Below are 27,027 nucleotides of genomic sequence, written 5' to 3'. Positions count from 1 at the left end.
TGTTTCGCAATGAAGTCAATAATTTTTACTGCAGTTCTTCGTGAATGCAAGCCAACTCCAACATCCACTCCAAGCGTATTCAGCAAATTTACTTGCGCTTCGATGTCTGAGAATGGATTACATCTCTGCGCCAGATCGTAAACGGTGGAAAATATTGTGCAGGTACTGGATAAATGTTTCTCAGTTGACTTATCCAGGGATTTGGTGAAAGCTTCCTGCTCCTGTTGCCTAGATGTAATACGGTGGTGTGCAGAAGACCGGCAAGCCAGAGATGCTTCCCCTGTAAGTACCTGTCTTTATTGCTGGGTGTGGTGTGCTCTGTCTTGTCTTCCTCCTTGAGATAGTGAAGTGCCAGCAATTAAGGCGTTTCTTTCCGTGTCTGTCCTTTGTGCAGGTATTTGGAGCCAAGCAAAGCCAATCAGCCTAGATGTAATACGGTGGTGTGCAGAAGACCGGCAAGCCAGAGATGCTTCCCCTGTAAGTACCTGTCTTTATTGCTGGGTGTGGTGTGCTCTGTCTTGTCTTCCTCCTTGAGATAGTGAAGTGCCAGCAATTAAGGCGTTTCTTTCCGTGTCTGTCCTTTGTGCAGGTATTTGGAGCCAAGCAAAGCCAATCAGCCTAGATGTAATACGGTGGTGTGCAGAAGACCGGCAAGCCAGAGATGCTTCCCCTGTAAGTACCTGTCTTTATTGCTGGGTGTGGTGTGCTCTGTCTTGTCTTCCTCCTTGAGATAGTGAAGTGCCAGCAATTAAGGCGTTTCTTTCTGTGTCTGTCCTTTGTGCAGGTTTTTGGAGCAAGATGGTGAGGTGGTGGTGCAGAAGACGCAAAAAAGGAGAGTAATTTTCCTTTTCTATTATTTTGTGTGCTGGTTTCATCCCAATGCAGTGCATGCAATTAAGGCGTTTCTTTCTGTGTCTGTCCTTTGTGCAGGTTTTTGGAGCAAGATGGTGAGGTGGTGGTGCAGAAGACGCAAAAAAGGAGAGTAATTTTCCTTTTCTATTATTTTGTGTGCTGGTTTCATCCCAATGCAGTCCATGCAATTAAAGTCTTGCTTTCTGTGTCTCTTCTTTGTGCAGCCCATTCATTGGAGTCCGTGATTCTGAAGACTGGCAAGAACAGGCATCTTCCATCTGTAAGTAGCTCTTTTATTGTTTTTGTACTTATTTTAATCATATTGTAGTTGGGGGAAAGAATTCAGTGACATCGTCTTGGACACTCCCATCCGGTCACATGGGTGGCAAGCCACTCCCATCCGGTCACATGGGCGGCAAGCCACTCCCATCCGGTCACATGGGCAGCAAGCCACTCCCATCCGGTCACATGGGCGGCAAGCCACTCCCATCCGGTCACATGGGCGGCAAGCCACTCCCATCCGGTCACATGGGCGGCAAGCCACTCCCATCCGGTCACATGGGTGGCAAGCCACTCCCATCCGGTCACATGGGCGGCAAGCCACTCCCCAAAGGAGGCCACGCCCACGGAGGTGGTTCGAACAATTTTTGAAACCCACCCCTGGTTGGCTTGCAGATGTTTCATTACCCAACTAGATAACATCATCAGTGCTAGTCGGGGCGGGCTCTGCCTCCTGTTTATATGCTGCGGCTTTTGTATGATTCCTGAACTGCTTGATGATCATATGTGGTTCCAATAGAAGAAAATGTACTGTATGTAGCTCAGGATTGGTCTGTGGAGTCCTTGATGAGCAACACTTTTTAGCAGATGGGTTCTCCTATGATCCTGGCCCCAGAGGACCACGTTTTTAATAGCTCCTTAAATCCAACAGGGTCAGGGCTAACCACATATAGGGCGAGAGATCATTCCAGAGAGCAGGTAGCAATAGCAATAGCAGTTAGACTTATATACCGCTTCATAGGGCTTTCAGCCCTCTCTAAGCGGTTTACAGAGTCAGCATATTGCCCCCAACAACAATCCGTGTCCTCATTTTACCCACCTCGGAAGGATGGAAGGCTGAGTCAACCCTGAGCCAGTGAGATTTGAACAGCCGAACTGCAGAACTGCAGTCAGCTGAAGTAGCCTGCAGTGCTGCATTTAACCACTGCGCCACCTCGGCTCTTCAGGTGATGCAACTGAAAATGCATTAAGGGAAGAGGGAGAAATGGAATGGAATAGCAATACAATAGCGCTTACACATATACTGCTTCATAGTGTTTTACAACACTCTCTAAATGGTTTGCAATGTAAGCATATTGCCCCCCAATTATCTGGGTCCTCATTTTACAGACTCTCGGAAGGATGGAAGGCTGAGTCAACTTTCTAAGCACTGCGTCACCAGGGCAGAATAGAATGGAATGGAAATAGGAAATAATAATAGAATAGAATAGAATAGGAATTGAAATAAAATAGGAATGGAATAGAATAGAATAGAATTGGAATGGAATAAAATAGGAATGGTGTTCTGTCCCCCTCCTCCGTCCAGTAAAGAATGCCGAGACAAGCTTAACTGGAATGTCACAGCACTTTATTAGCAAGAAACCGAAACCTCGGTGGCTGAAAGCCAAGCATAACAAACAGATAAGAACCTTGGCAGCAACTCAGACTTCGACAGATAACAGCTTCTCTAGCGTTAGGAATGATGTTGAATCCTGCAAAACCAGGTTCCTCCCAGTCTCTCTTTAAATACTATCTTGAGAGGAGCCTAATTACAATCACCTGGGTCCAATTATCTTTGGTAACTGCGTAGCTGCTCTCTATGTCGATCTGCCCGGCGTTGGCGGGCATCCAGGAACAACTCCCTTGGCTCCTCCCCACTGCTCCAATGCATGATGTCTGGATCATACTCCCTTGTCACCTCCCCACTGGTCCAAGGTTCAGGCGCCTCCTGGTGGCCAACCAGCCTCTCTGCGCCTGCTCGGAGTCGGAACCCTGTCCAGGGTCCTCCACATCCTCCAGAGCCAACTCATAGGGCTCCTCGCTGTTGGAGTCTGGTGGCAGCTCCAACGGCTCCTGCTGGGCCACACAGAATGGAATGGAATATAATAGAATAGAATTGGAATTGAAATGGAATGGAATGGAATAAAATAGGAATGGAATGGAGTGGAATAGAATAGAAATGGAATGGAACAAAAATAGGAAATAATAATAGAACAGAACAGAACAGGCTGGAAGGGACTTTGGAGGTGTCCCAACCCCTTGCTCAAGCAGGAGAACCTGTACAATCTCAGTCAAGTGTCTATCCAGTCTCTTCTTAAAAGCCTCCAGTGATGATGAAGCACCCACAATTCCGAGAGGCAAGCTATTTCATTGGTTAATTGCTCTCACTATCAGGAAACTTCTCATTAGTTCCAGAAGGAGAAAAAGGAAAAGATGGAGAGTAGTAGTAGTAGTAGTAGTAGTAGTAGTAGTAGTAGTAGTAGTAGTACAGGTATAGAGAGTAGTTTGCACTGGGATTGTTGCACAGGTGAACAGGTCTGACTCCAATGCCATGTGACCTAATGTTAAACACCTTCTTTCTATGATCCTTCACTTTCTTGGTAGCTATGAGTACTGATAAATATGATGGAAGTGATAGAACAGTGGTGGCAAACCTTTTCGGCACCAAGTGCCAAAAAGGGAGCACTTCACGCGCAAAGGCCAGCTGATCATCACATGCGTATATGCACCAGAAACCCAGAAGAGGAACGGGCGATGCTGTACATGCTGGGCGACATGGCTCCATGTGCCACTTGGGGCACGCATGCCATAGATTCGCCATCACGGTGATAGAAAATACGTTAGATGCTTTGAAGGTGGAGAAAGAGAGGAAGCTGAATGCTAAGGACAAAGAGACGGGGGGAGGGGGGGAATGAAATGAAGAAATGGAGAAATTCAATGGAGATGAAGAAAGAGAGAGAAAAGGATTTGCTGGAAGTTGCAAGACAGAGGAAGTATCAAAAAGAGAGAAAAGGGCCACCACATTTTGTTTCCTATGAAGTAAGCATCTCCCAGGCCACCCTCAGAGTCCTGGATTCTAGGACTCACCCAAAATAGCATTTAATCAATAATAGTTCCTCAAATTACCCTCAATGGATCATGGACCTGGGCAACATTTCCTCCTCGCCCCTAATAACACTATAACAGGAGGGAAGCTTTTGAGATGATTTCGAAAGCTGCAATGCCACCTTTCAGACTAGGTCACAATTTCACGCCACTGGAAAAACATGAAAGTAGACAAAACCAGATGCAGAACAGGACAATATTCAACTGGGAATCCTTCCAAGTCTGGAAGATGCTGTGAGCAAAGGCGCCAGCTGAACAATATCACTCATGCCTGGTCAATTGGCACCCTCTACCGGCTCCTTTCAATTGGAGACTTGAATGAAAGGGATCATTCAGAGGAAGGAGAAAAGCAATTGGGAGCCAGACCAAGAATCCAGTAAACAATACCCCAATTAAGAAATTGCCAAAGAAGCTGGAATTTCACCCTGAAAATCCATTGGAGTGAAGAAGAAAATAAGCAAGGGCAACAACGGAAGAAGGGAGAAAGAGGAAGGAAAAGAAGAAAGGGTAAAGGAGAGGAAGTAAGGGAGGGGTAGTAAGAGCGGGAGAGAGGGTAAGAAGGAGAAGAAGGGAGCAGGAGTGGGGGAGAGGGAGGGGAAGAAGAAAAGAGGAAGGAGGGGAGGAAAGAAGAAGACAGAGAAGGGAGGCCGGGAAGAAAGAAGGAGTAGGGTTGTTGCAAAGTAAGATAGATATATGGGGTGCAGGGATGGGTTCCTGCCAGTTCTAAGCTCTTCTATAGAAGAGGTTCCACAAATCTACCATGCCATTTAGAACTGGTTCCAGCTCCACCCCTCCACCCATCCGCACCACACTTGCCCTGCCTGCCGCTCACTGATTGGCTGGCTCATCAATCGCCCCACCCGCCTCTAAGAGTCCTATTCAAGTCTTAAAGCTGTCAAGTTTGAACATCCCTGGGTTTTTTTTCTAAAGGGTTAGGGGTGCAAGGGTCTTGACACTTTTAAGACTTGTGTGTTTCAAATGCCAGAGTCCCTGAGCCAACATTTTGGTTGCTAAGCAAGAGCGTTGTTAAGTGAGTTTCACCACATTTTACAAGTTGGCCACCCCCGCCCAGTCACATGACTGCCAAGCCACCCCCACCTGGTCACATGGCTGGCAAGCCACTCCCACCTGGTCACATGGCTGGCAAGCCACTCCCACCTGGTCACATGGCTGGCAAGCCACTTCCACAAAGCAGGCCACACCTACAGAAGAGGTTCTCAAAAAATTTGAAACCCACCACTGATGGGGTGGCAAGAAAGCGACCCCGATTGTGCTTTTTATATCCTTAAGCAGATTGTAATAAATGCTAGAAGTCAACAGATAAATGTTAACAGTACCTATGAGAATGTGTATTTGTATATGGAAAGAAAAAATAAAACTTTTTTTTAAAAAAGAAGCCAACAGTAAAAAACCCAACCAAAGAATCTCTAAGACCACAACCACAGCACCAATAGGCCAAGCCACTAGAACAGGGTTGTCAAACTCAAGGACTGGACCGGATCCAGCCAGCGGGGTGTTTAGAACTGGCTCACGGGACGGCCCTGGAAACAACAAAAGATTGGCCCAGGGTGCCTCTGCCAGTGAAAACACAGCTCCATTTCCACTGGCAGAGGGTTGCAAGAGGCTGCTGTAGCCGAAACGGAACCTGGGAACCCGTTTTTGATGGCAGAACGCTAGGGGCCACCACAGACGCCCCCAACACAAGTGATGTCGAGCTGGCCACACCCACCCTGGCCATCCTCCTCTGCCCCCCAAGGTCATACACCAGAGGTGGGTTGCTGCCGGCATTACTGCTGGTTTGGTTCTCACACGTGCACAGTTGCCCATAAATAGATCTGTGCATGCACAGAACATTAAAAAAGGAAAAACAAATGCCACGCCGACCAGGGAACTGGTTCCAGCAACCCAGGCCAACAAACCACTGAACTGGGCCGAACTGGTAGGAACTCTCCTCTGTCATACACAACCTTGATGCGGCCCTCAATGAAATCAAGTTTGACACCCCTGCGCTAGAATAGACTGTGACAGCAAAACTTCACTTCTTACTAGCACTGATGATGTTACCTAGTTTGGGTAATAAAATGTCTGCAAGAATACAAGCAAGCTCAGAGAACACCAGGGATTCCTCAATCTGACTTCCTTAAACAATTCATTTCCTCCAGAGGTGGGATTCAGCAGGTTCTGAACAGTTCTGGAGAGCTGGTAGCGGAAATTTTGAGTAGTTTGGAGAACCGGTAAATACCACCTTTGATTGGCCCCGCCCCGATCGAGGTGGCGCAGTGGTTAAATGCAGCACTGCAGCTGACTGCAGTTCTGCAGTTCGGCTGTTCAAATCTCACCAGCTCAAGGTTGACTCAGCCTTCCATCCTTCCGAGGTGGGTAAAATGAGCACCCAGACTGTTGGGGGCAATATGCTGAGTCTGTAAACTGCTTAGAGAGGGCTGAAAGCCCTATGAAGCGGTATATAAGTCTAACTGCTATTGCTAACTGCTATTCACTGCCTCCTGAGTCCCAGCTGATCAGGAGGAAATTGAGATTTTACAGAATCCTTCCTCTGCCACGCCCACCAAGCCATGGCACACCCACCAAGCCACGCCCACAGAACTGGTAGTAATTTTTTTTGAATCCCACCGATTTGCTCCCCTTATTCTACTAAAATGTATTTTAAAAAAAGAAATCAAGTTGGTTAACAAAAAATCCTTTACTGTTATATCTATTTTCTTCTCATCAAACCAACATATATGTATACCTTATTGCCCTTATCTATTATTTATTTATTTAACATAACCATCTATAAGTTACTAAATTACTACTTACTAATTATAAAACTTGGTTAATTTTTTTGTTATCTACTTTTATATATCCAATAACACTACACCTTTATAACACATTCAAGGTAAGAATTAATTAATTAAATTAATTAAAAAATGGAATGATAAGGATAAGGGATACAGTTAATGATATATATATGTACTACCATAACTGGACACAAATTGTAAACAGTGATTTTGGGGGGAAGGACTTAGAAATTTTGTCAACTAATTTTTGTTTAGAATATGTTATAAAGGTTTAAGGCTATTGGATGACTCTGTAATAATTAATGAAATGCCATTAGGTGGTTGTGTTTTTAACTATGGATTATTCTAGGCAAAAGGACACGAAAACAATTTCAGCCAAATGAGAACTATGATATGTTGAACGTAAGATTCATTAAGAACTTTGACATTTGATATGAATGTAAGTAATGACTGTGGAAGAGATGCACGAAAGCTAATTATTACCAATCAACACACTTTCTACAAGATGTAATGTAAGATGATTATTTTGTGTGTGTGTTGTTTGTTTAATAAAAATAAAAAATAATTTGTAAAAAAAAAAGAAATCAAGCTGGAACTACTTTTGCTCTTACAATTTACTGAACATCCAAGTTCTCTCTTTTCCATCTTCACATCCACCTTGTTAGATTAAGAGGGAGTATAGTAGACAGCTCAACTGCTAGCATAATCTCAAGAAGAACCATGCTGGATCCCATCAAACTTTAAATATCTTTTCCATAATGGATCCAATGCATGTGTAGATCATAATATATTATCCCTAGTTTATGTTTGTTATTTCAGTTAAAAAGAGGGAAAATTATCTTCTGACTTACCTTGCTGTTTGGCTTCCAACTCTTTCACTTCCAGATCATGGGTCAATTCTAAAAGAAGAGAAGAACGAAGCAGGAAGGTTAAACATAACCATTGTTTATTATTTGACAGATCAATGCAAAGGCTTGTCAGATCGGCCACAACTTAAACCTCTAAATAAAACCGATCCTTTGCTCCGTTAATTGAGAAAGGTAGACAATTTATTAGAGATCAAGTATATCGCAGGAGTGCAAAACCAGAACTAAAAATCGTGCACCCAAATCCCTAAATTCTATTATGAATTTGCTGAACTGGCAAAATTGACTGTTTGGTCAGGGATAGGAAAACAAATACGTTTATAAAAGACTGGGAAATTCATACGGATTTTATTTTTTATTTTTTGCTGAAAATGGGGGGGAAATGTGATTTATGGATGTACTGATTAAAAGGATTGAATATAAGGAGAAAACGTATGTAGTCTTAAAGAGACAATAAGTTTGTAATTACCACTGTATAAACCAGCTTGGAAGTACCGTAGTTTATTTATATATCTTTTATTTGCTATCTATATTACTTTCAGCACTTTCTTCTTTTATGTTTTCTTTTTCTTGTGTTAAAAATTAAATAATTTTGTGTGTGTGTGTGTGTGTGTGTGTGAGTGAGTGAGAGAGAGGGAGAGAGAGAGGGGGGGGGAGAGAGAGATTTTTCTGAGAAGGGATCTGATCAATTTCATTTGACTCTGAATGAAATCCATGGTACAAAAAAATCAGGATCTGCTGTTCTAAACAGAAATTAAATCTGTTACTACCTGGTTTGTGTTACGTCAAAACCCGGATGGTAATGCTGTTTATGTTCTGAGTTGCAAAGTTTTTATGGCTTCAAATGCAAAATTTTAGGGATTCTGTTGACGTAGTCAGGTCGGTTTTATTAGGTTTATTTAACGGGTTTAATTAAGACCTTTTAATTAAATGGTTTCAGTGGGCTGCTGCAAACAGGTTTTAATTAAGAGCTTTTAATTGAGTGGCTTCACATTAGAGGTTTGTAAACTGGTTTTAATTAAGGGCTTTTAATAGAGAGGTTTCTAGGAGGGGATTGTTTCCACTTTGGCACTGTAAAAATAACAATGAAACAAGACAGGCAGACATGTTGTAAATATGCACGAAATTAAATCAATCAATCAATCAATCAGGGTTTTGTTCAAAAAGTCAGACTGAAAACGAATGGTGAGACAGTAAGATTCAATCCAGTCCAATCCTTTGTTTTGACCTAATGGACAGAATCTTGCTAGACTAAAGCTGTAACATGCACACTTTCATGGCTAAGATGGGACTTGAACTCATGGTCTCTTGCTTTCCAGCCTGGTGCCTTAATCACTAGACCAAACGTGTTCTCCATGATCATGCATTTTTATGGTTAAGTGTCATGTCTGATGACTGAACACAAAAGTGGGATAAACTTGAAAGCCCAAAGATCTCCAATAGGTAATCAAACTCAAGAATCATCATAACTCTAACCTAAAAGCTGTAAAAAAGGTTTGGGTATATATTATTATAATATATAAGGTACTAGTTGGTAATCTATGACTTTTCAGAGTTTGGATTTCAATTGTTCATTGAAATGCAAGGTTTTCGTTGCAATATTCACTTTGGTTCTCAATTTCCCACATTTTTTAACATTGTCTTTTTTAATTAGTTTGTAATATAAAATACAAAAAAAAATAGGGAATTAGGGGAAGGAGGAGGGAAGAGAAAAGTGTGGGAAAAAGAAAGAAAAGGCATTGATTTCTGACTCCCTTTCATGCAGCAAAATAAAATAATAATATCACATCTCAACTTTTTACTTTTACATAATAGTATAAACAAGCCATTTCTAGAACTTTGGGTGAAACCCAAAGTCAAACTTTCATTTTTTTTCCACCACAAGCACAAAGTCCAGAAGTGGTTTCCAAGTAGAAAAAAAAAGTAATTGGTTTTTTTAAATAACCAAAGCAGTCAAATTTAGCCATCTCTGCTAACCCCCCATATTTCCAAGGCCATTAACAGTTTCTTTTTTTTTTTCACTTTGTGCTTTTCTTTTGAAAATCAATAAAGTTATATGAAAATAGGGCATTGGCAGATTATGATTTTTTTTTGAAGAGTTCATTTAATTCTATTTAGAAAGAGAAAGCTACCAAAAGCTTAAAAGGAAAAAGAAAAAAACCCAGTGAATCATTGCAGAAATCATTGCGTTTTCTGTTTTTTTAAATAAATGTTCACACTGAGTCCAGTCTCAGCAGGGACAATAAGAAGTCTTCGGTCCTGCCTCTTATAAACTTATAAATCAAGTACAGGTAGTCCTCGATTTACAACAGTTCATTTAGTGTCGGTTTTGAAGTTACAACGGCACTGAAAAAAGAGACATGACCCTTTTTCACACTTAACGACCGTCGCAGCATCCCCATGGACACGTGATTTACATTTGGATGCTTGACCGTTGACTCACATTTATGACGGTCACGGTGCCCCAGGGTCACATGATCCCCCTTCTGTGACCTTCTGACAAGCAAAGCCAATGGGGAAGCCAGATTTACTTAACGACCTTGTTACTAATTTAAGAACTGCAATGATTCACTTAACAACGGTGGCAAGAAAAACCGTCAAATGGGGCACAACTCACTGAACCCTTTCTCACTTAAGCAACATAAAATTTGGGCTCAATTGTGGTCATAAGTTGAGGACTACTTGTAATAGAATTTTCTCAGGGATCTTTCATCCCCAATCTTCTAACATTCTCACCAAAGTATTCAGGGCTTGAAGCGAGAGCAAAGCTCCTCACAGCTTCTGTTTCTGCAAGTGAAGGCTAAATTAACAAACCCCTGATGTTAAATTAGGCTTAACGTTCCTGCTCCTGGTTGTAACAAAGCTGGTGTGTTCTTTAAAAAGCAGCGCTTCTTTCTATTTTGCAGAGGCTGGGAAATTTGTTCCCCCGAGACACAAGAGGATGTCTTTATTTGTAGGGAAAAAAACATTGCTAAGGAAGACAAAAAAAAAGAACAAATAATTCTGTATGACTTAGGGAAGAACCAATCCCCCTTACCAGAAAAAGCCCACTTGCCTTTTTTTTTAAAGAACCAATCCGCCTTACCAGAGGGAGCCCTCTTGTGGAGTACCGTGAAACCGTTACCATGGCAACTGTGCTGTACAGTAGAAGCCATTTTAAGGCACAACAGGCTGTATCTTAACAGACCTCGAATCCAAAATGCACACCATCACTGTCAAAAGTACTGTGATTTGACACTATAGATATAATTCATTCCTTTTCATTTCAGCAGCCCAGACATTCCAGAGTTATGCTGGAACACACACCCACAGACACCCACACACCCCAAGGAGTGTTAGGGGCGTCTTACCCCCACAGTATTTTTTTCCAGAGAGTAAGTCATCTGTGCACCAAGTTTGGTTGAAATTGCTCAAGGCATTCCAGAGTTATGCTGTAACACACACACACACACACACACACACACAGAGAGAGAGAGAGAGAGAGAGAGAGAGAGAGAGAGAGAGAGAGAGAGAGAGAGAGAGATTTATATATATAGAAGAAGAAGATAGAATAACAGGTTAGAAGGGCCTCGGGAGTCTTCTGGTCCAGCCTCTGCTGAAACAGGAGACCCTGTATCATTATAGAAAAATAGTTGTCCAATCTCTTCTTGAAAACCTCCAGTGATGGACCATCCACAATTTCTGGATGCAAGTTGTCCCATTAATTAATTGCTCTAATTATAAGGAAATTTCTCCTTAGTTCTAGATTGAATCTCGCTTCTGTTACTTCTTGTCCTGCCCTCTGGTGCTTTGGGGAATAGGTTGACCCCTTCTTCTCTGCGGCAGTCCCTCAAATGTTGGAAGACTGCTATCATGTCACCCCTAGTCCTTCTCTTTGTGAGACCAGAAATACTTAGTTCCTACAACCATCCATCGTACAATTAGCACAAGCCTTCGCCGTTTATTTGTTCCTAAAATATCAAGCGTGCCAATTGTTTCCTGGTGGAAAAAAAACAGTCTTGTGATTCATGAGCCAAGACTTTCATTTTTCTTTGTACGGGGGCAACAATTAATGTACACTAATTACCCCACTGAGACTGCATCGTCTAGACTCATCCAGCATCTCAGAAATAATGGGATAAAAAGAAACAGTAAAGCGAGAATATTCTGCATCCCTTTATGGAGAATGGGAGCTGAGCCAAATTCTTTCCTGCGAAATGTCAGATTAATTTGCACCAAAAGCCTCATTCCAACATGGGTTAATAGTGCTTTCATCCCTGTAAAACAGGTAGCTGGAGATATCAGAACGATAAAAAGCTTGGTGCCCTTGTAATTTATGCGTTTATTTTATTCTTTTGGGTGGGGGGGAGCATTGGAAGGAAATTATGTAAACTGGGTTGGTTCTGCCTGATTGTTGGTGCAGTATCTTCCAGAAGACTGGCTAGAATTCAGTGAGTCCTTAATTTACAACCATTTCATTTAGCAACTGTTCAAAGTAATGATGGGGCTGAAAAATGTGACTTACAACCTGTCCTCGCATTTACCATTGTTGCAACCTCCCTATAGTTATAGATGTGTGCCTATCAGTGGTGGGATTCAAAACATTTTTTACTACCGGTTCTGTGGGCGTAGCATGGCTTGGTGGGCGTGGCTATAGAAGAATACTATAAAATCTCCATTTCCACCCCATTCCTGGGCAAGGATGCTGTAAAATCTCCATTTCCACCTCACTCCAGGGAAAGGATACTATAAAATCTGAATTTCCACCTCACTCCAGGGCAAGGATACTATAAAATCTGAATTTCCACCCCATTCCAGGGCAAGGATCAGTGGTTTCAAATTTTTTTAGAACCTCTTCTGTAGGTGTGGCCTGCTTTGTGGGAGTGGCTTGCCAGTCACGGGACTGGGTGGGCATGGCCAACTTGTAAAATGTGGTGAAACTCACTTAACAACGCTCTTGCTTAGCAGCCAAAATGTTGGCTCAAAAACTCTGGCATTTGAAGCACGCAAGTCTTAAAGCTGTCAAGTTACAAGACCCTTGCACCCCTAACCCTTTAGGAAAAAAAACCCAGGGGTGTTCAAACTTGACAGCTTTAAGACTTGTGGACTTCAACTCCCAGAATTCCTCCTCTCGTTCTTCATCTTGATGATGTGCGGACGGGCGGGGGGAGGGAGCTGGAACCGGTTCTGAATGGCACTGTAGATTTGTGGAACCTCTTATATAGAAGAGGTTAGAACTGGCAGGAACCCACCCCTGAAAGGGAGGCACCACTTCAAACGATCCTTGAAGCATTTCCTTAGCAACCTGTTTAGGTCTGTGATTATTTCAAGGGCATTTCACTTTTCCTATAAGGAGCTGTAGAGCCAATGCGGAAGACCATTGTCATCCTCAGCAATTTAGGGACCCTTTGTGACTTTTCCTTCATATTCAGAAAATGGAGCTTGCTCGATTTCACTTTTATTAAAGGGAAATAAATGTATTTGTTTACTAAACAAAGGAGAAAGGGAGGGAATATATTCATGCTGGTAGTCCTTGAATTACAACAGTTCGTTTAGTCCCTTTCAAAGTTACAACTGCACTGAAAAAAGGGACTTATGACCAGTTTTCACACTTACGACTATTGCAGCACCCCTCTGGTCACATGATCAAAATTCGGGTGCTTGGCAACTGGCGTGTATTTATGACGGTTCCAGTGTCCCAGAGTCATGTGATCAGCGTTTGTCATCTTGCCAGCTGGTTTCTGACAAGTGAAATCAATGGGGGAATTCATTGACTTTCCTTAAGATCCCCTTTCCTTAACTGATTTTAATAATTGGCTTTAATTCATTGACTTTACTTAAAATTCTCTTTACTTAATTGACTTTAATAATCTGAAATGCAGGGACAGATGCGTTACGTGCTGGCTCCGCCACCACCCAGCTTAGCGAAGGGGGGGAAAGTCCCGATATGTCACGTGACGCCGCGAGTTTGACCCGCTGCTATAGGGTTTCCTGCCGAAGCAGGGGGTTGGACTAGAAGACCTCCAAGGTCCCTTCCAACTCTGTTATTCGATTCTTATTTTAAATTGACTTTAATCCGTTGACTTTACTTAAGGCTTGCTAAACAACTGCACAATTCACTTAAGCACTGCGGCGATTCGCTTAACAACGTTGGCAAGAAAGGTCGTAAAATGAGGCGCAACTCATTCAGCAACTGCCTCACTTAGCAACAGAAATTTTGAGGTCAGTTGGGGGTCATAAACCGAGGACAATTTGTATTGTGGAAACTGGCCACACTTGGGATATTTTTGCTGTCGTTAGTAAGGAGTTCCTGGCAGCTTATAAGAAATTTGAGCATCCTCTCGGCTTAGTATGTACCCTTTTTATGTTATGCTTTTAAATCTATCTGCTAACAAGGAGCAATGGGTGGAAACTAATCAAGGAGAGAAGCAACATAGAAGTAAGGAGAAATTTCATGACAGTTAGAACAATCCATCAGTGGAATAGCTTGCCTCCAGAAGTTGTGAATGCCCCAACACTGGAAGTCTTTAAGAAGATGCTGGATAACCATCTGTCTGAAATGGTATAGGGTTTCCTGCTTAGGCAGGGGGTTGGACTAGAAGACCTCCAAGGTCCCTTCCAACTCTGCTATTGTATTGTATTGTTTGAACTCACAATAAAATCCCTTCTGCTGTGCTTTTTGTCTCTGAATCCAAAAATTACCAATTGCCCGGCCACCTGATCACTGCCCTGACCCTTGGCAAAACAGGAGCTCAGAGCATTTTTTTGCTTGTCCACAATCTTCCAATTCCACTATTTCGAAAAGCTATATTTCCAAATGAACGGATGAGTCACACTTATTATAAGATCTCATGCAGAAGAGTACAAAGATGGCGGTTAGCATATTGCTGCGGTATGAAATCTGTGGCTTCGAACGAATGGGAAAGCATCAGGAAGGTGTGTATTTTCTTTTCCTTCCTTTATTTTTCACACTGGAAACATCTTTCTGCATCACGAGTTGGATTGGGTCAGCAAATACTTAGCTTGTCAGGTCCAGGAAAAGAAACTGCAGATGGGCAAAATGCCCTGAGTAAGGGGGAAATGGCACACACACACACACCCCGCCTCATTTTTCAAAGAACGGCACCTGCATCCGGTTGGAAATACAGGTAGTCCTCGACGTACGACCACAATTGAGCCCGAAATTTCTGTGGCAAAGTGAGACAGTTGTTCAGTGAGTTTTGCCCCATTTTAGGGCCTTTCTTGCAGTTGTTAAGTGAATCACTGCCATGGTTAAGTTAGCAACATGGTTGTTAAGTGATGCTGGTTTTCCCCATTGGCTTTGCATGTCAGAAGGCTGCGAAAGATGATCACATGAGCATGGGACACTGCAACTGTCACTTGCTAAGCATCCAAAGTTTGATCATGGGGTCGTGGGAAGGCTGCAATGGTTGTTAAGTGTGAAAAACAGTCATGCCACCTTTTTTTTTACTTCCATTATAATTTGAACAGTCACTAAACAAACTGTTGTAAGTTGAGGACTACTATCCATCCATCTAATCTCTCTATCTCTTTCTATTTATCCATCTATCCATCCATCCATCCATCATCCTATCCATCCATCTAATCTCTCTCTATCTATTTATCTATCTCTATTCATCCATCTACCCGCCTATCTATCTATCTATCTATCTATCTATCTATCTATCTATCTATCTATCTATCTATCTATCTATCTATCTACTATCTATCTATCTATCTATCTATCTATCAATCATCTATCTATCTATCTATCTATCTATCTATCTATCTATCTATCTATCATCTATCTATCTAGCTATCTATCTAGCTATCTATCTATCATCTCTATCTATCTATCTATCTATCTATCTATCTATCTATCTATCTATCTAATATCTCTCTCTCTATCCATCCATCTATCCATCTGTCCCTCCATCCCTCCCTCCCTCCCTCCCTCCATCTATCATCCATCCATCTATCTAATCTCTCCCTCTCTCCCTCCCCCTACCTACCTACCTACCTATCATCCATCTAATCTCTCTCTCTCTCTCTCTCTCTCCATCCATCCATCGATCCATCCATCGATCCATCCATCCATCTAATCTCTATCCATTCATCCATACAACCATCCATCTTCTCTCTCTCTCTCTCTCTCCCTCTCCCTCTCCCTCTCCCTCTCTCTCTCTCTCTCTCTCTCTCCATCCATTGCTTTAGTCCATTTATGCAATGAAACTTCTAAGTGGCAGAGGAAAAACACATGCCTACAATTTTCCCTAATGGGTAATTTTCTTCCCTAGCTTTTATCCTAACGTTTTTGTTCATGTACTGTACTTAGAAGCTAAAAGGAGCACAACATCTAAATCTCGTAATTCATGTGGTAATATACCCTCGTCAAAAGGTCTTGTAGGAATAAGGTCGGGAAACTAGCATTTTCTAAGAACCATCCTGGGTCCTATTGTGGTCTATCTTACATGGTATATGAGTGGTCCTTGACCTATGGCTACCGTTGGGACCAGAATTGCCACCGCTAAGCAAGGCAATTGGTAAAGGTGTCATGCCTGGTTTTACAACTTTCTTTGCCATGGCAGTTGAGCAAAAACTGTGAATATGCAGTCGTTAAATGAACCCGACTTTCCACATTGACTTGGCTTATCAGACGTGAACTGGGAAGGTCGCAAATGGTGATCACATGATCCTGGAATGCCACAAAATACATGCCAGTTGCCAAGCGCCCAAATGATGGTCATGTGACCATAGGGATTCTGTGGTGGAGGACCGTCTCTTGCTGGTCCCATCTACCTGACTCACTAGAGCAGGAAGGCAAGGAATGTTGTGGGTCCCGTCCCCTAAGGAGATACATCTGGTGGGCCTTAGAAGAAGGGCCTTCTTCGTGGTGGCTCCCTCTCTCTGGAACATCATCCTCCCCCCTCTTTCGATAGCTCCTGTTGACGTAGTTCTGTCAGGAGTGGGATGGAGCCCATTAAATGGCTAGTATGAATGTGTGTTGTCGGTGGGGTAGGGTGGGTGAAGGTTATTATTTTATTATTTTATTATTTTTCTTTTTATTTTATTTTATTGCATTCTGTTTTTATATGCTTGTAAGCCACCTTGAGTCCCCAAGTGTGAGTAGGCGGCATTTTCTAAATAAACAAACAAACAAACAAATAAAAATGCTGGCTGGGGAATTCTGGGAGTTGAAGTTCACAGGTCTTAAAAGTTGCCAAAGTTGGATGGTCCTGTCTTAAGGTACCGTATTTTTTGGACTATAAGACGCACCGGTGTATAAGACACGCCAAGCTTTTGAAGAGGTAAGTAAAAAAAAAAGGTTTTGCCTTTCCTCAGCCCCCAGCAGCACTCTGCAGGCTTCAGCAGAGCTGAGGGAAAAAATGCCCCAGTTTTTGCGAAAAATGGGCAGAAAACAGGCTGTTTTTCACAAAAATGGGGGCATTTTTGCCTTTCCTCAGCCCTACAGAAGCCTGCTGAGTGCTTCTGGGGGAAGGCAAAAATGCCTCCGTTTTTGTGAAAAATTCTTTTTTGCAAAAATGGGATGTGGGGGTGGGGCTTTGGGAGGCCAAAAATGGTTGTATTCAGTGTATAAGACACACCAACATTTCCAGGCTCTTTTCGGGGGGGGGGGGGAAGGTGCATCTTATACTCCGAAAAATACGGTATGTTTTTTTTCCCCTTTGTCACTTTCCTTGATGGATTTTACCTGTCTCCCTCAAGCTCATCTTCCTTTATAAAAGCTACTTCAATTACTAATTAGCCCCTAATTAGCATCTATTCTTTTTTTGAGATTTGTTGGGATTAAAACTAGCCTGATTGTGAATCCACAGAGATAGGACTCTGGGAAACATAATACATAATGTTAAGCAAGATGCCACGGCATACCAAGCCCGTTGATTGAGTGCACAGGTTGTATCAGTGTGTTTGTTTCTTACTTAGAATAATATATGGGAACCTACCTAGCATCATGGGGGCCACTTTCATATAGTAGTTAAGGTGTTAAACCAATTTGGTGTAGTGAGGGTGCTGATCCAGAGTTCTAGTTCCATTTTAGGCATGAAAACTGACTGGGTGACTTTGGGTCAATCACTGAGAGACTCTGAGTTCTAGTCCCATCTTAGGCACGAAAGCCAGTTGGGTGACTGTGGGTCAATCACCAGGAGATGGAGAACCTTAAAAGTCCATGTGCTCCTATACAATCTGAAGTGAAAACTAGTTTTATGTAGTGATTAAGGTGCTAGCCTATAAACCAGGAGCCTGTGAATTCTAGTACTTCTTTGGGCATGAAAGCCGACTGGATGGCTTTGAGCCAATCACCGGAAGACGGAGAGTTCTAGTCCCACCTTAGACATGAAAGACAGCTGGGTGATTTTGGGCCAATCAACATGAGACAGTGAGTTTTATTCCCGCCTTAGACATGATATCCAGTTGCATGACCAATCACCAGGAGAAGGTGCTGAGTTCTAGTCCCACTTTAGGCATAAAATCCAGCTGGGTGATTTTGAGGCAATCACACTCTTAACTCAACCCATCTCACAAGGCTGTTGTGGGGAAAATAGGGAATAGGAAATTTAGGTATACTCACTGCCTTGAGTTGAATGAAAAAATATAAAAAACAGGATAAAAATCTAATAACAATGATCAAGACATCTTCAGGCATGACCAAACGAAGAACTTCAGCACCCTGGACAGCACTGAGCAGATTTTACTGGCCCGGGGATCTACTTTCATGGAAGAAACTATTCAGAACAATTGCTTCATCATGCATAGAACTGCAGAATCTCATTAAAGCAGTCACTTCCTTTTTCAGCTTTCCGTGTGAGCCTGAACATCTCTTAAATTATGGCTGTCTAATGAATCAACTAATGGTAACTTAGCCACCAGAACTCCTTTCTGATTGCAACTGCAAAAAGTGGGTGGAATAATAATTTTTAAAAATCATTTTGAGGTGGGAAGCATAAGGAAACATTATGCAAATCTGTTTAAAAGGATGAATTAAACCAGCGTTTCTCAACTTCAGCTGCTTTAAGATGTGTGGACTTCAACTCCCAGAATTCCCCAGTCAGCCTTGCTGGCTGGGGAATTCTGGGAGTTGAAGTCCACACATCTTAAAAGCTGCTGAGGTTGAGAAACACGGAAATAAACCAAATCCCTAAAAATAAGCAACCAATATGTGTCACATGACCTGACTATTTTCTATCTCATGCTGGCTGGGGAATTCTGGGAGTTGAAGTCTGCAGGTCTTAAAGTTGCCAAGACTGGGCACCCCCTGCTCTAGGAATTCTGACTTGCCCAAATGTTGTCTAGTTTTATAATGAAATGTTTGCAAGAAATCAACCAAACTCAGAAAGCATCAAGGACCCCCAACAATCCTGACCTGCTTCGCAAGGTCTGGTTAATGGACCAGTTCTAATATTAGACAAAAAGTAGGTTATTTTTGGAAATAAAGTGTCAGCTCCTGGAAATTCTGGAAATAAATCATTAATGTTGAAATTAAAAGCTTCGGGGCCGTTTTCTCAACACTCCCAGTTCTATGGAATGCAAGCCAGTGTTTCTTTCCCATCATTAGCTGCTGTAGCAGTAATGAAGATGTGTTGAATCCAACCCATGAGCCTTACATTGATTGCATTCCTCCTTAATATGGTCAGGGAAAACTTAAATCCAATTGATGCAGTACGGGGGCGTGTATACAACACGTGGAAGGCAGTGGTGGGATTTATTTATTTTTTTATTACCGGTTCTGTGGGCGTAGCTTGGTGGGCGTGCCATGGCTTGGTGGGCATGGCAGGCGAAGGATACTGTAAAGTCTCCATTCCCTCCCCACTCCAGGGGAAAGTTACTGCAAAATCCCCATTCCCTCCTGATCAGCTGGGACTTGGGAGGTCTAGAATAGATGGGGACGGGGCCAGTCAGAGGTGGTATTTACTGGTTCTCCAGTAAACTACTCAAAATTCAAACTACTCAAAACTTCTGCTACCGGTTCTCTGGAACTGGTCAGAACCTGCTGAATACCACCTCGGATGGAAAGATAAACTAACCAAATGGCTTGGATTTTTATAACATGCTGATCAACCAATCCCTTTGGTTAAACTTTAATACTCACCCCATGTTCTGCAAGTGTAACTGCTAGGCCTTTAACTGACTTGGCATGTTACGGGAACACAGCATATGTTGGCGGATTGCAATGGCTTATTGGACAAAGCTGGAATATTGTGGCACCAATGTCGAGAATCCAACTCCCCCTGCAGTGAAGGCCTTAGGGCAGGGGATGGGGGCGTGGCCAGGGGTGTGGCCAGATCAACGTCACTTGTGTCGGGGGTGCCTGTGGTGGCCCAAGTGCTCTGCCAACGAAAATGGGCTCCCGAGCTCCATTTTTAGCTGTGATGGCCTCCTGCAATTCACTGCCAGCAAAAACGGACCTTGGTGTGTGTGTGTGTGTGTGTGTGTGTGTGTGTGTGTGTGTGTGTGTGCCGTCCTGAGTTCCATTTTCACTGGCAGAAGCACCACGGGCTGGTTCTTTGCCTTTTCCAGGGTGGCCCTGCGGGCAGATCTAAGCACCCCACAGACTGGATCCAACCCCCGGGCCTTCAGTTCGACACCTCTGCCTTAGAGGGTTATTATGTTAAAAACAAGAAGCCCCCCTTCTACAGTGTAATGGTATGTGGGAGTAAGCTTGGGAGAAAGGAGGAAGAGTCACAGACTAGGGAATGGTCAGATAAGAGGTAGCTGAGCCCACAGAAGGAATCAGGCATGGGGTTCTGACCCAGCGATGTAGATTGGCTGGGGCAGTGGTTTAACTCCACGCTTAGGACATTCTTTCCGACCAAGTTTATTATCAGGCATCCTTAATAGCAAAACTTACAATTCAGTGTTAAGATTCTTCTGACTTTCCATAATCTGTCCCATCACGTAGTGTAAAAATCTGTGGTCTTTCTATTCCCTTGGTAAGCAATTGGCTGCCATCCCAGTTAACAAAGGGCGATTCAAAGAGTGACCAGTAATAAATCACTTTTCCCGGGCAGAGTAACCTAATGCCCAATCAGGGAACACAGATGTGGTCACATGTTATGGAACTACATTTCCCACAAGGCAGTTCTACCTACATTTCCCATGAGGTGGCTACATTTCCCATGAAGTAGTTTCTTAAAGGAGACAGTTCTTAATTCCTACACATTAGCTATATACTGTTGGGGCAGCACACATGGCAAACATCTTAGAGCAGGGGTCTCCAACCTTGGCAACTTTAAGACTTGTGGACTGCAATCCCAGAGTTCCTTATCCAGCTGCCTGAGGAATTCTGGGAATTGCAGTCCACAAGTCTTAAAGTTGCCAAGGTTGGAGACCCCTGTCTTAGAAAGAACCCTCCCTAGCTTCTTGGATTGTGAAGATGAGGGGGAGAGCTGTCCTTTCAAATTTGCAAGCTTTTGTTAACGTCATCTTACAATAAAGACAGAACTAGTATTTTGGGAGGGGCTTCTTGTCTGGATTAGGAGGCTGGCATCATCTAAGTTTGGGAGACTCAAGATAGAGCAGGACTGACCTTAGTTTATTAATGCTACGCTCAGGGGTGTCCTTCAAAAAATTCAGCAATGGGTTCTCTGCCTGGTTGCTGGGTGGGCATGACCATGATGGGCATGGCCTAGTCGGCCTCCTGCACCATGGCTGGGGAGGGGGGCACATTTTTGCTTTCCTCAGGCTCTGGAGGCCCTCCTGAGGCTCATTTTTTCCCCTCCTCCTCCTCAGGAGGAGAACCGGTAGCAGAAATTTTGAGTAGTTCAGAGAACCGGTAGCAGAAATTTTGAGTAGTTCAGAGAACCGGTAGCAGAAATTTTGAGTAGTTCAGAGAACTGGTAGCAGAAATTTTGAATAGTTCAGAGAACCGGTAGCGGAAATTTTGAGTAGTTCGGAAAACCAGCAAATGCCACCTCTGGCTGGCCCCAGAGTGAGGTGGGAATGGAGATTTTGCAGTATCCTCCCCCTGCCACCCCCACCAAGCCACGCCCACAGAACCGGTAATAAAAAAATTGAATTTCACCACTGCAGCCAGGGGTGGGATTTGTAGGTTCTTCAAACCGGCCATAATGTGAGCTACAGATTCTCCCAAACCCGGGCGAACCCATAGTGGCCCACCCTTGGCTATGCTGACCCTCTCCGCATGGGGCTCCCCCTTTTCAAGTTACCTATCAGTCCATGGAGCGGAAGGCTTCCGATCTCTGCCTCCTTGGAGGATACTGTAGATGCGGGACTCACCTGTGCAGTATTTTTGTAAGCGCAGGATCTCCAGATGCAAATCGTGGAGAAGTTTCATCTGCTCCTTTTTGAGGAAGGCGATGTGTCTTTGCACGCTTTGGATCTGATGCTCCAGGGACAGAGTATCCATCGCAACACAGTGAAGAGTCTAAGCCTGGAGGGAACAGAGGTGAACTTGTGAACTGCCGGTTCTGCAGCAGTGGGGGCATGGCCCTGTAGCCGTTGCTGATTTTCACCTTGCCTTATCCATCAACATATAGCAATAGCACTTAGACATATGCCGCTTCACAGTACTTTTACAGCTCTCTCTAAGCGGTTTACAGAGTCAGCCTATTGCCTACAACAATCTAGCTCCTCACTTTACCCACCACAGAAGGATGGGGGCCTTAGTCATCCATGAGCTGGTCAGGATTGAACTCCTGACTGTGGGCAGAGTTAGCCTGCAATACTGCATTCTAACCCCTGCATTTTCAGAGAAGGAGGGAGGAAGGAAGGAAGGAAGGCAGAACAATAACAATAGCACTTACATACCACTTTACAGTGTTTTTACAGCCGTCTTTAAGCGGTTTGCAGAGTCAGCCTATTTCCCCCAACAATCTGGGTCCTCATTTTACCGACCTCGGAAGGATGGAAGGCTGAGTCAACCCTGAGCCTGGTGAGATTCGAACTGCCAAATTGCAGGCAGCCAGCAGTCAGCAGAGTTAGCCTGCAGTACTGCACTCTAACCACTGCGCCACCTCAGCTCCTATTGATTGATTATCAGCATCAATCAATCATAATAGAGCTGGAAGGGACCTCGGAGGTCTTCTAGTCCAACCCCCTGCTCAAGCAGGAGACCCTATACCGTTTCAGACAAGTGGAAGTGCCCAGGCCCTTCCTAAAAAAACCTCCAGTGATGAAGCATCTACGACTTCTTCTTTTACATTCGTAGTTTTAATAATTTCTAATATGACATACAAAAGGAATACCAAAGCAAATCTTAGGTAAATTAGGAAAGGAAAAAGGGAAGTGGATAGTGGGGGAAAGCAAGGGAAAAAGGGGGGGGGGAAAGGCATTGATTTTGAAAGGAGGCATTGACTCAGCAAAATAGGGAATTAAGATCCACCCTCAACTTTTTACGTTTTCATAATAATATAAACTAGCCATCTACAGCTTCTGAAGGCAACTTCTGTTCCACTGGTTAATTGTCCTCATTGATAGGAGGTTTCTCCTGAATTCCGGCCTGCTTCTCTCCTTGATTGGTTTCTATCCTTTGTTTCTTGTCCTGCCCTCTGGTGCTTTGGAAAAAAATGTTGATTCTCTCCTCTTTGTGGCAGCCTCTCAAGTACTGGAATACTGCTATGATGTCTATCAAGCATTCCTACCAAGCCTTTTCTTTCCCGGAACGCCTCCATCACTGGGCCAGAGCCACAGGCTATTTCTGTTTCTGCTTTGAGGCTTAAAATCTAGGCTGCTGATCTTTGCATGGATAAGTTTTAGTTTTGAGTGGAAAAAAAATACATCCTGGCACCTCAAAGTGAAGTTCTAAGTTTTCATGGACTGCCAACCCTTTCATCCAACCTACGATGAAGCGGGTTACACACGCCATGAAAGCTTCTTCTGGAATTGATGTGTTAATTTTTTTTTCCAAAAGACAACAAGATTTTGAGTTATTTGTGCTGCAAGAGATTTAAACAGAGCTGCCGTTCTGGAAATGAATGGGAGGAAGATAAAAATAGTGGAAGGAGATCAGCCCACTCAGGTCTGGGGACGTCTAGAATCATGGCATTAAATTTTATTGATTTCACTTGATGTTCACAGCACTACCCAAATCTTTCAGGGGTTTGCAACAAAGAGACCTTTAAAACGGGGACATGTTGAAGCTAATAACAAAATAGTCATGGAAAAAACTAGCAAAAGCCACTAAGAGCTGCGGTGGCACAGTGGTTAGAGTGCAGTACTGCAGGCTACTTCTGCTGACTGCCGGCTGCCTGCAATTTGGCAGTTCGAATCTCACCAGGCTCAAGGTTGACTCAGCCTTCCATCCTTGCAAGGTGGGCAAAACGAGGACCCAGATTGTTGGGAGCAATAGGCTGACTCTGTTAAAAAAAACCACTTGGAAAGGGCTGTAAAGTATTGTGAAGTGGTATAAAGAGCCGAGGTGGCGCAGTGGTTAGAGTGCAGCACTGCAGGCTACTTCAGCTGACTGCAGTTCTGCAGTTCGGCTGTTCAAATCTCACCGGCTCAAGGTTGACTCAGCCTTCCATCCTTCCGAGGTAGGTAAAATGAGGACCCGGATTGTTGGGGGCAATATGCTGACTCTGTAAACTGCTTAGAGAGGGCTAAAAGCCCTATGAAGTGGTATATAAGTCTAACTGCTATTGCTATTGCTATATAAAGTCTAAGTGCCAAAATAGGAGTTCATTATTAAAATGAGCAGCTAAAACTGGTGGTTGAAACCCTGTACAAAAGAACATAGAATTCTAAGTTTGGAAGGGACCTTGGAGTCCCTCTGCTTGGACAGGAGACCCTGTTCTATTCCCTAGAAATGGCTGCGTGGTCTCTTTTGAAAACCTCCAATGTTGGAGCACCCGCAACCTCTGGTGGCCAGCCATTCCACTGATTAATTGTTTTAACTGTCAGAAAATTCCTCCTTAGTTCTAGGTTGGGCCTCTCTACATCCTGATGGTTTCATCCAACTGTACCAATTTACTTATATATATTTTTATAAATTAGAAAGAACTGTCTGTTTCAGGGAGTCCTGGATGAGCTAACATTAGTATTAGGGATGGGATTCTACCGGTTCGGGCGTACTGGTAGCTCCGAAGATCACCTGAAAGTGAACTGGTTCACTCCGACCTTCAGGTGGCCCACCTGCCCGCCCCTGGGCTATACTCACCTATATTTCCTTCTTTTTTAGACCAGCTGATAGGCCGGCAGAGCTGATTGTCGTGCGTCAGCTCTTTTGCTGTGCCTCAGCTGCCGTAGAAGGTACCGTATTTTTCGGAGTGTAAGATGTACCTTTCCCCCCCTAAAAAAATGTTGGTGCGTCTTATACACCGAATACAGACAATTTTGGCCTCCCGAAGTCCTGCCCCCGCATCCCATTTTTGCGAAAAATGGGCTGTTTTTCGCAAAAACAGAGGCATTTTTGCCTTCCCCCAGCCCCCAGCAGCACTCTGCAGTCTTCAGCCTCTTATTTACCTCTTCGAAATCTTGGTGCGTCTTATATTCTGAAAAATAGGATACATTTTTTAGCTTTGTTTCAACCCACTGTGTGAGTGCTCAGCGAACCGGTTGAATCACAACATTGATTAGTATGTCTAGTTTAATGAAAAGAAGGACTAGGGGAGACATGATAGCAGTCTTCCAATATCTCAGGGGTTGCCACAAAGAAGAGGGAGTCAAACTATTCTCCAAGGCACCTGAATGCAGAACAAGAAGCAATGGGTGGAAACTAATCAAGGAGAGAAGCAACTTAGAACTGAGGAGAAATTTCCTGACAGTTAGAACAATTAATCAGTGGAACAGAAGTTGCCTCCAGAAGTTGTGAATGCCCCAACAGTGGAAGTCTTCAAGAAGATGTTGGATAGCCATTTGTCTGAAACGATATAGGGTTTCCTGCCTAGGCAGGGGGTTGGACTAGAAGACCTCCAAGGTCCCTTCCAACTCTGCTATTGTATTGTATTGTTCTGGATCTTCTTCACTTCAGAGTACTTCGGGAATAGTATACCTATACCTAGTATACCTATAAAGAGTGCAGAGAAGAGCAACAAAGATGATTAGGGGACTGGAGGCTAAAACATGAAGAACGGTTGCAGGAACTGGGGATGTCTAGTTTAATAGAAAGAAGAAATAAGGGAGACATGATAGCAGTGTTCCAATATCTCAGGGGCTGCCACAAAGAAGAGGGAGTCAAACTATTCTCCAAGGGACCTGACGGCAGAACAAGAAGCAATGGGTGGAAACTAATCAAGGAGAGAAGCAACCTAGAACTAAGGAGAAATTTCCTGACAGTCAGAACAATTAATCAGTGGAACAACTTGCCTCCAGAAGTTGTGAATGCTCCAACACTGGAGGTATTTAAAAAGAGATTGAATACCATTTGTCTGAAAATGGTATAGGTCAGTGATGGCAAAGTTTTTCTAAAAGCATGCCAAAATTGCCCCAAGAGGGTGGGGGGAGTTCGACCTTCCTGGGCTCCTGAGGCTTTCCTGAAGCCTGGGGAGGGAGAAAACGGCCTCCCCCATCCCTCTAGAAGGCCGAAAATCAGCCGGGCGGTGTGCGCATGTGCGCCGGAGCTGAGGGCTGCTATGCTGGCAAATATGGCTCCATGTGCCTCCCGTGGCATGCATGCCATAGGTTCGCCATCACAGGTATAGGTTTTCTTGCTTGAGCAGGGGTTGGACTAGAAGACCTCCATGGTCCCATCCAACGCTGTTGTTCCCTTAATAGACCTCCAAGACACCGAAACTTGGCCCTTGCAGAAATGGGTTGCAGCCCCCCTTGTCAAAATTCAGGATATTTGGTTAGTTCAATTATCCCAATGAGGGATATTGGTATGGGGAGCATTCTTTAATTTTATTGGACTCAGTAGGCAAGGCGATGGGATTTCTACACTTCTGAATCTGAATGAGGAGCTGTCTCACCCAAATAGGAGGGGTTCCATTCACTCCAGCAGAACAGGCATAGTAGGGGTCCCATTGGTCAAATAGTTTTGGCTGGTGTGGTCCAGCAGAAGAGCCTTTTCTGCTGTGGCCCCTGCCCTGTGGAATATTCTCCGGCTGGAGGTGAGGTTGACCTCCGCTTTCCTGGCCTTCTGGAAGAGCCTTAAAACCTTGTAGGAAGAGAAGAGACTGAACTGGAAGGCGGGGTTAAATGTGTCATCAGCTTAGAGTCATTGCGTTGTCACAAGAGACTTAAGTTCAACCCATATATTCCGTTGACCCTTATCTAGCATCAATTGAGCTTTGGCCATTCGTTGATTAGGCTCTTGTATTGGAGGTAGCAATAACAGACTCTTTCTGGGCTTTGAACTCTATGAATGCTCTTGGGTGCTTGTGCCTGACCAACCTGACTTGGCCAACTGACCTGGATTCCAGTGATGCTGCTCCACCTGCTAGGAGTGGCTGATGGGGCAAAGAGAAGATTCC

General features: G+C 43.7%; 1 protein-coding gene across 1 annotated transcript in view; it reads right to left on the bottom strand.

Moving 5' to 3' along the window:
• The window catches only part of CCDC92B (coiled-coil domain containing 92B), a 33,931-nt gene extending 11,898 nt beyond the window's left edge, over positions 1 to 22,033 (bottom strand). Inside the window, exons 1-2 of the mRNA XM_032216121.1 lie at positions 21,896 to 22,033; positions 7,646 to 7,693 (exon numbers count right to left, since the gene is read on the bottom strand). Of these exons, the coding sequence (XP_032072012.1) occupies positions 7,646 to 7,693; positions 21,896 to 22,025 (178 nt within the window). The 5' untranslated portion in view covers positions 22,026 to 22,033. The remainder of the gene's footprint in view (positions 1 to 7,645; positions 7,694 to 21,895) is intronic.
• Positions 22,034 to 27,027: the final 4,994 nt, after the last annotated feature.

This window comes from Thamnophis elegans, chromosome 4 (assembly GCF_009769535.1).
Source record: "Thamnophis elegans isolate rThaEle1 chromosome 4, rThaEle1.pri, whole genome shotgun sequence".
Lineage (NCBI taxonomy): Eukaryota > Metazoa > Chordata > Lepidosauria > Squamata > Colubridae > Thamnophis > Thamnophis elegans.
Note: the sequence above shows the minus strand (reverse complement) of the source record. Positions and strands in the feature narration are given on the sequence as shown.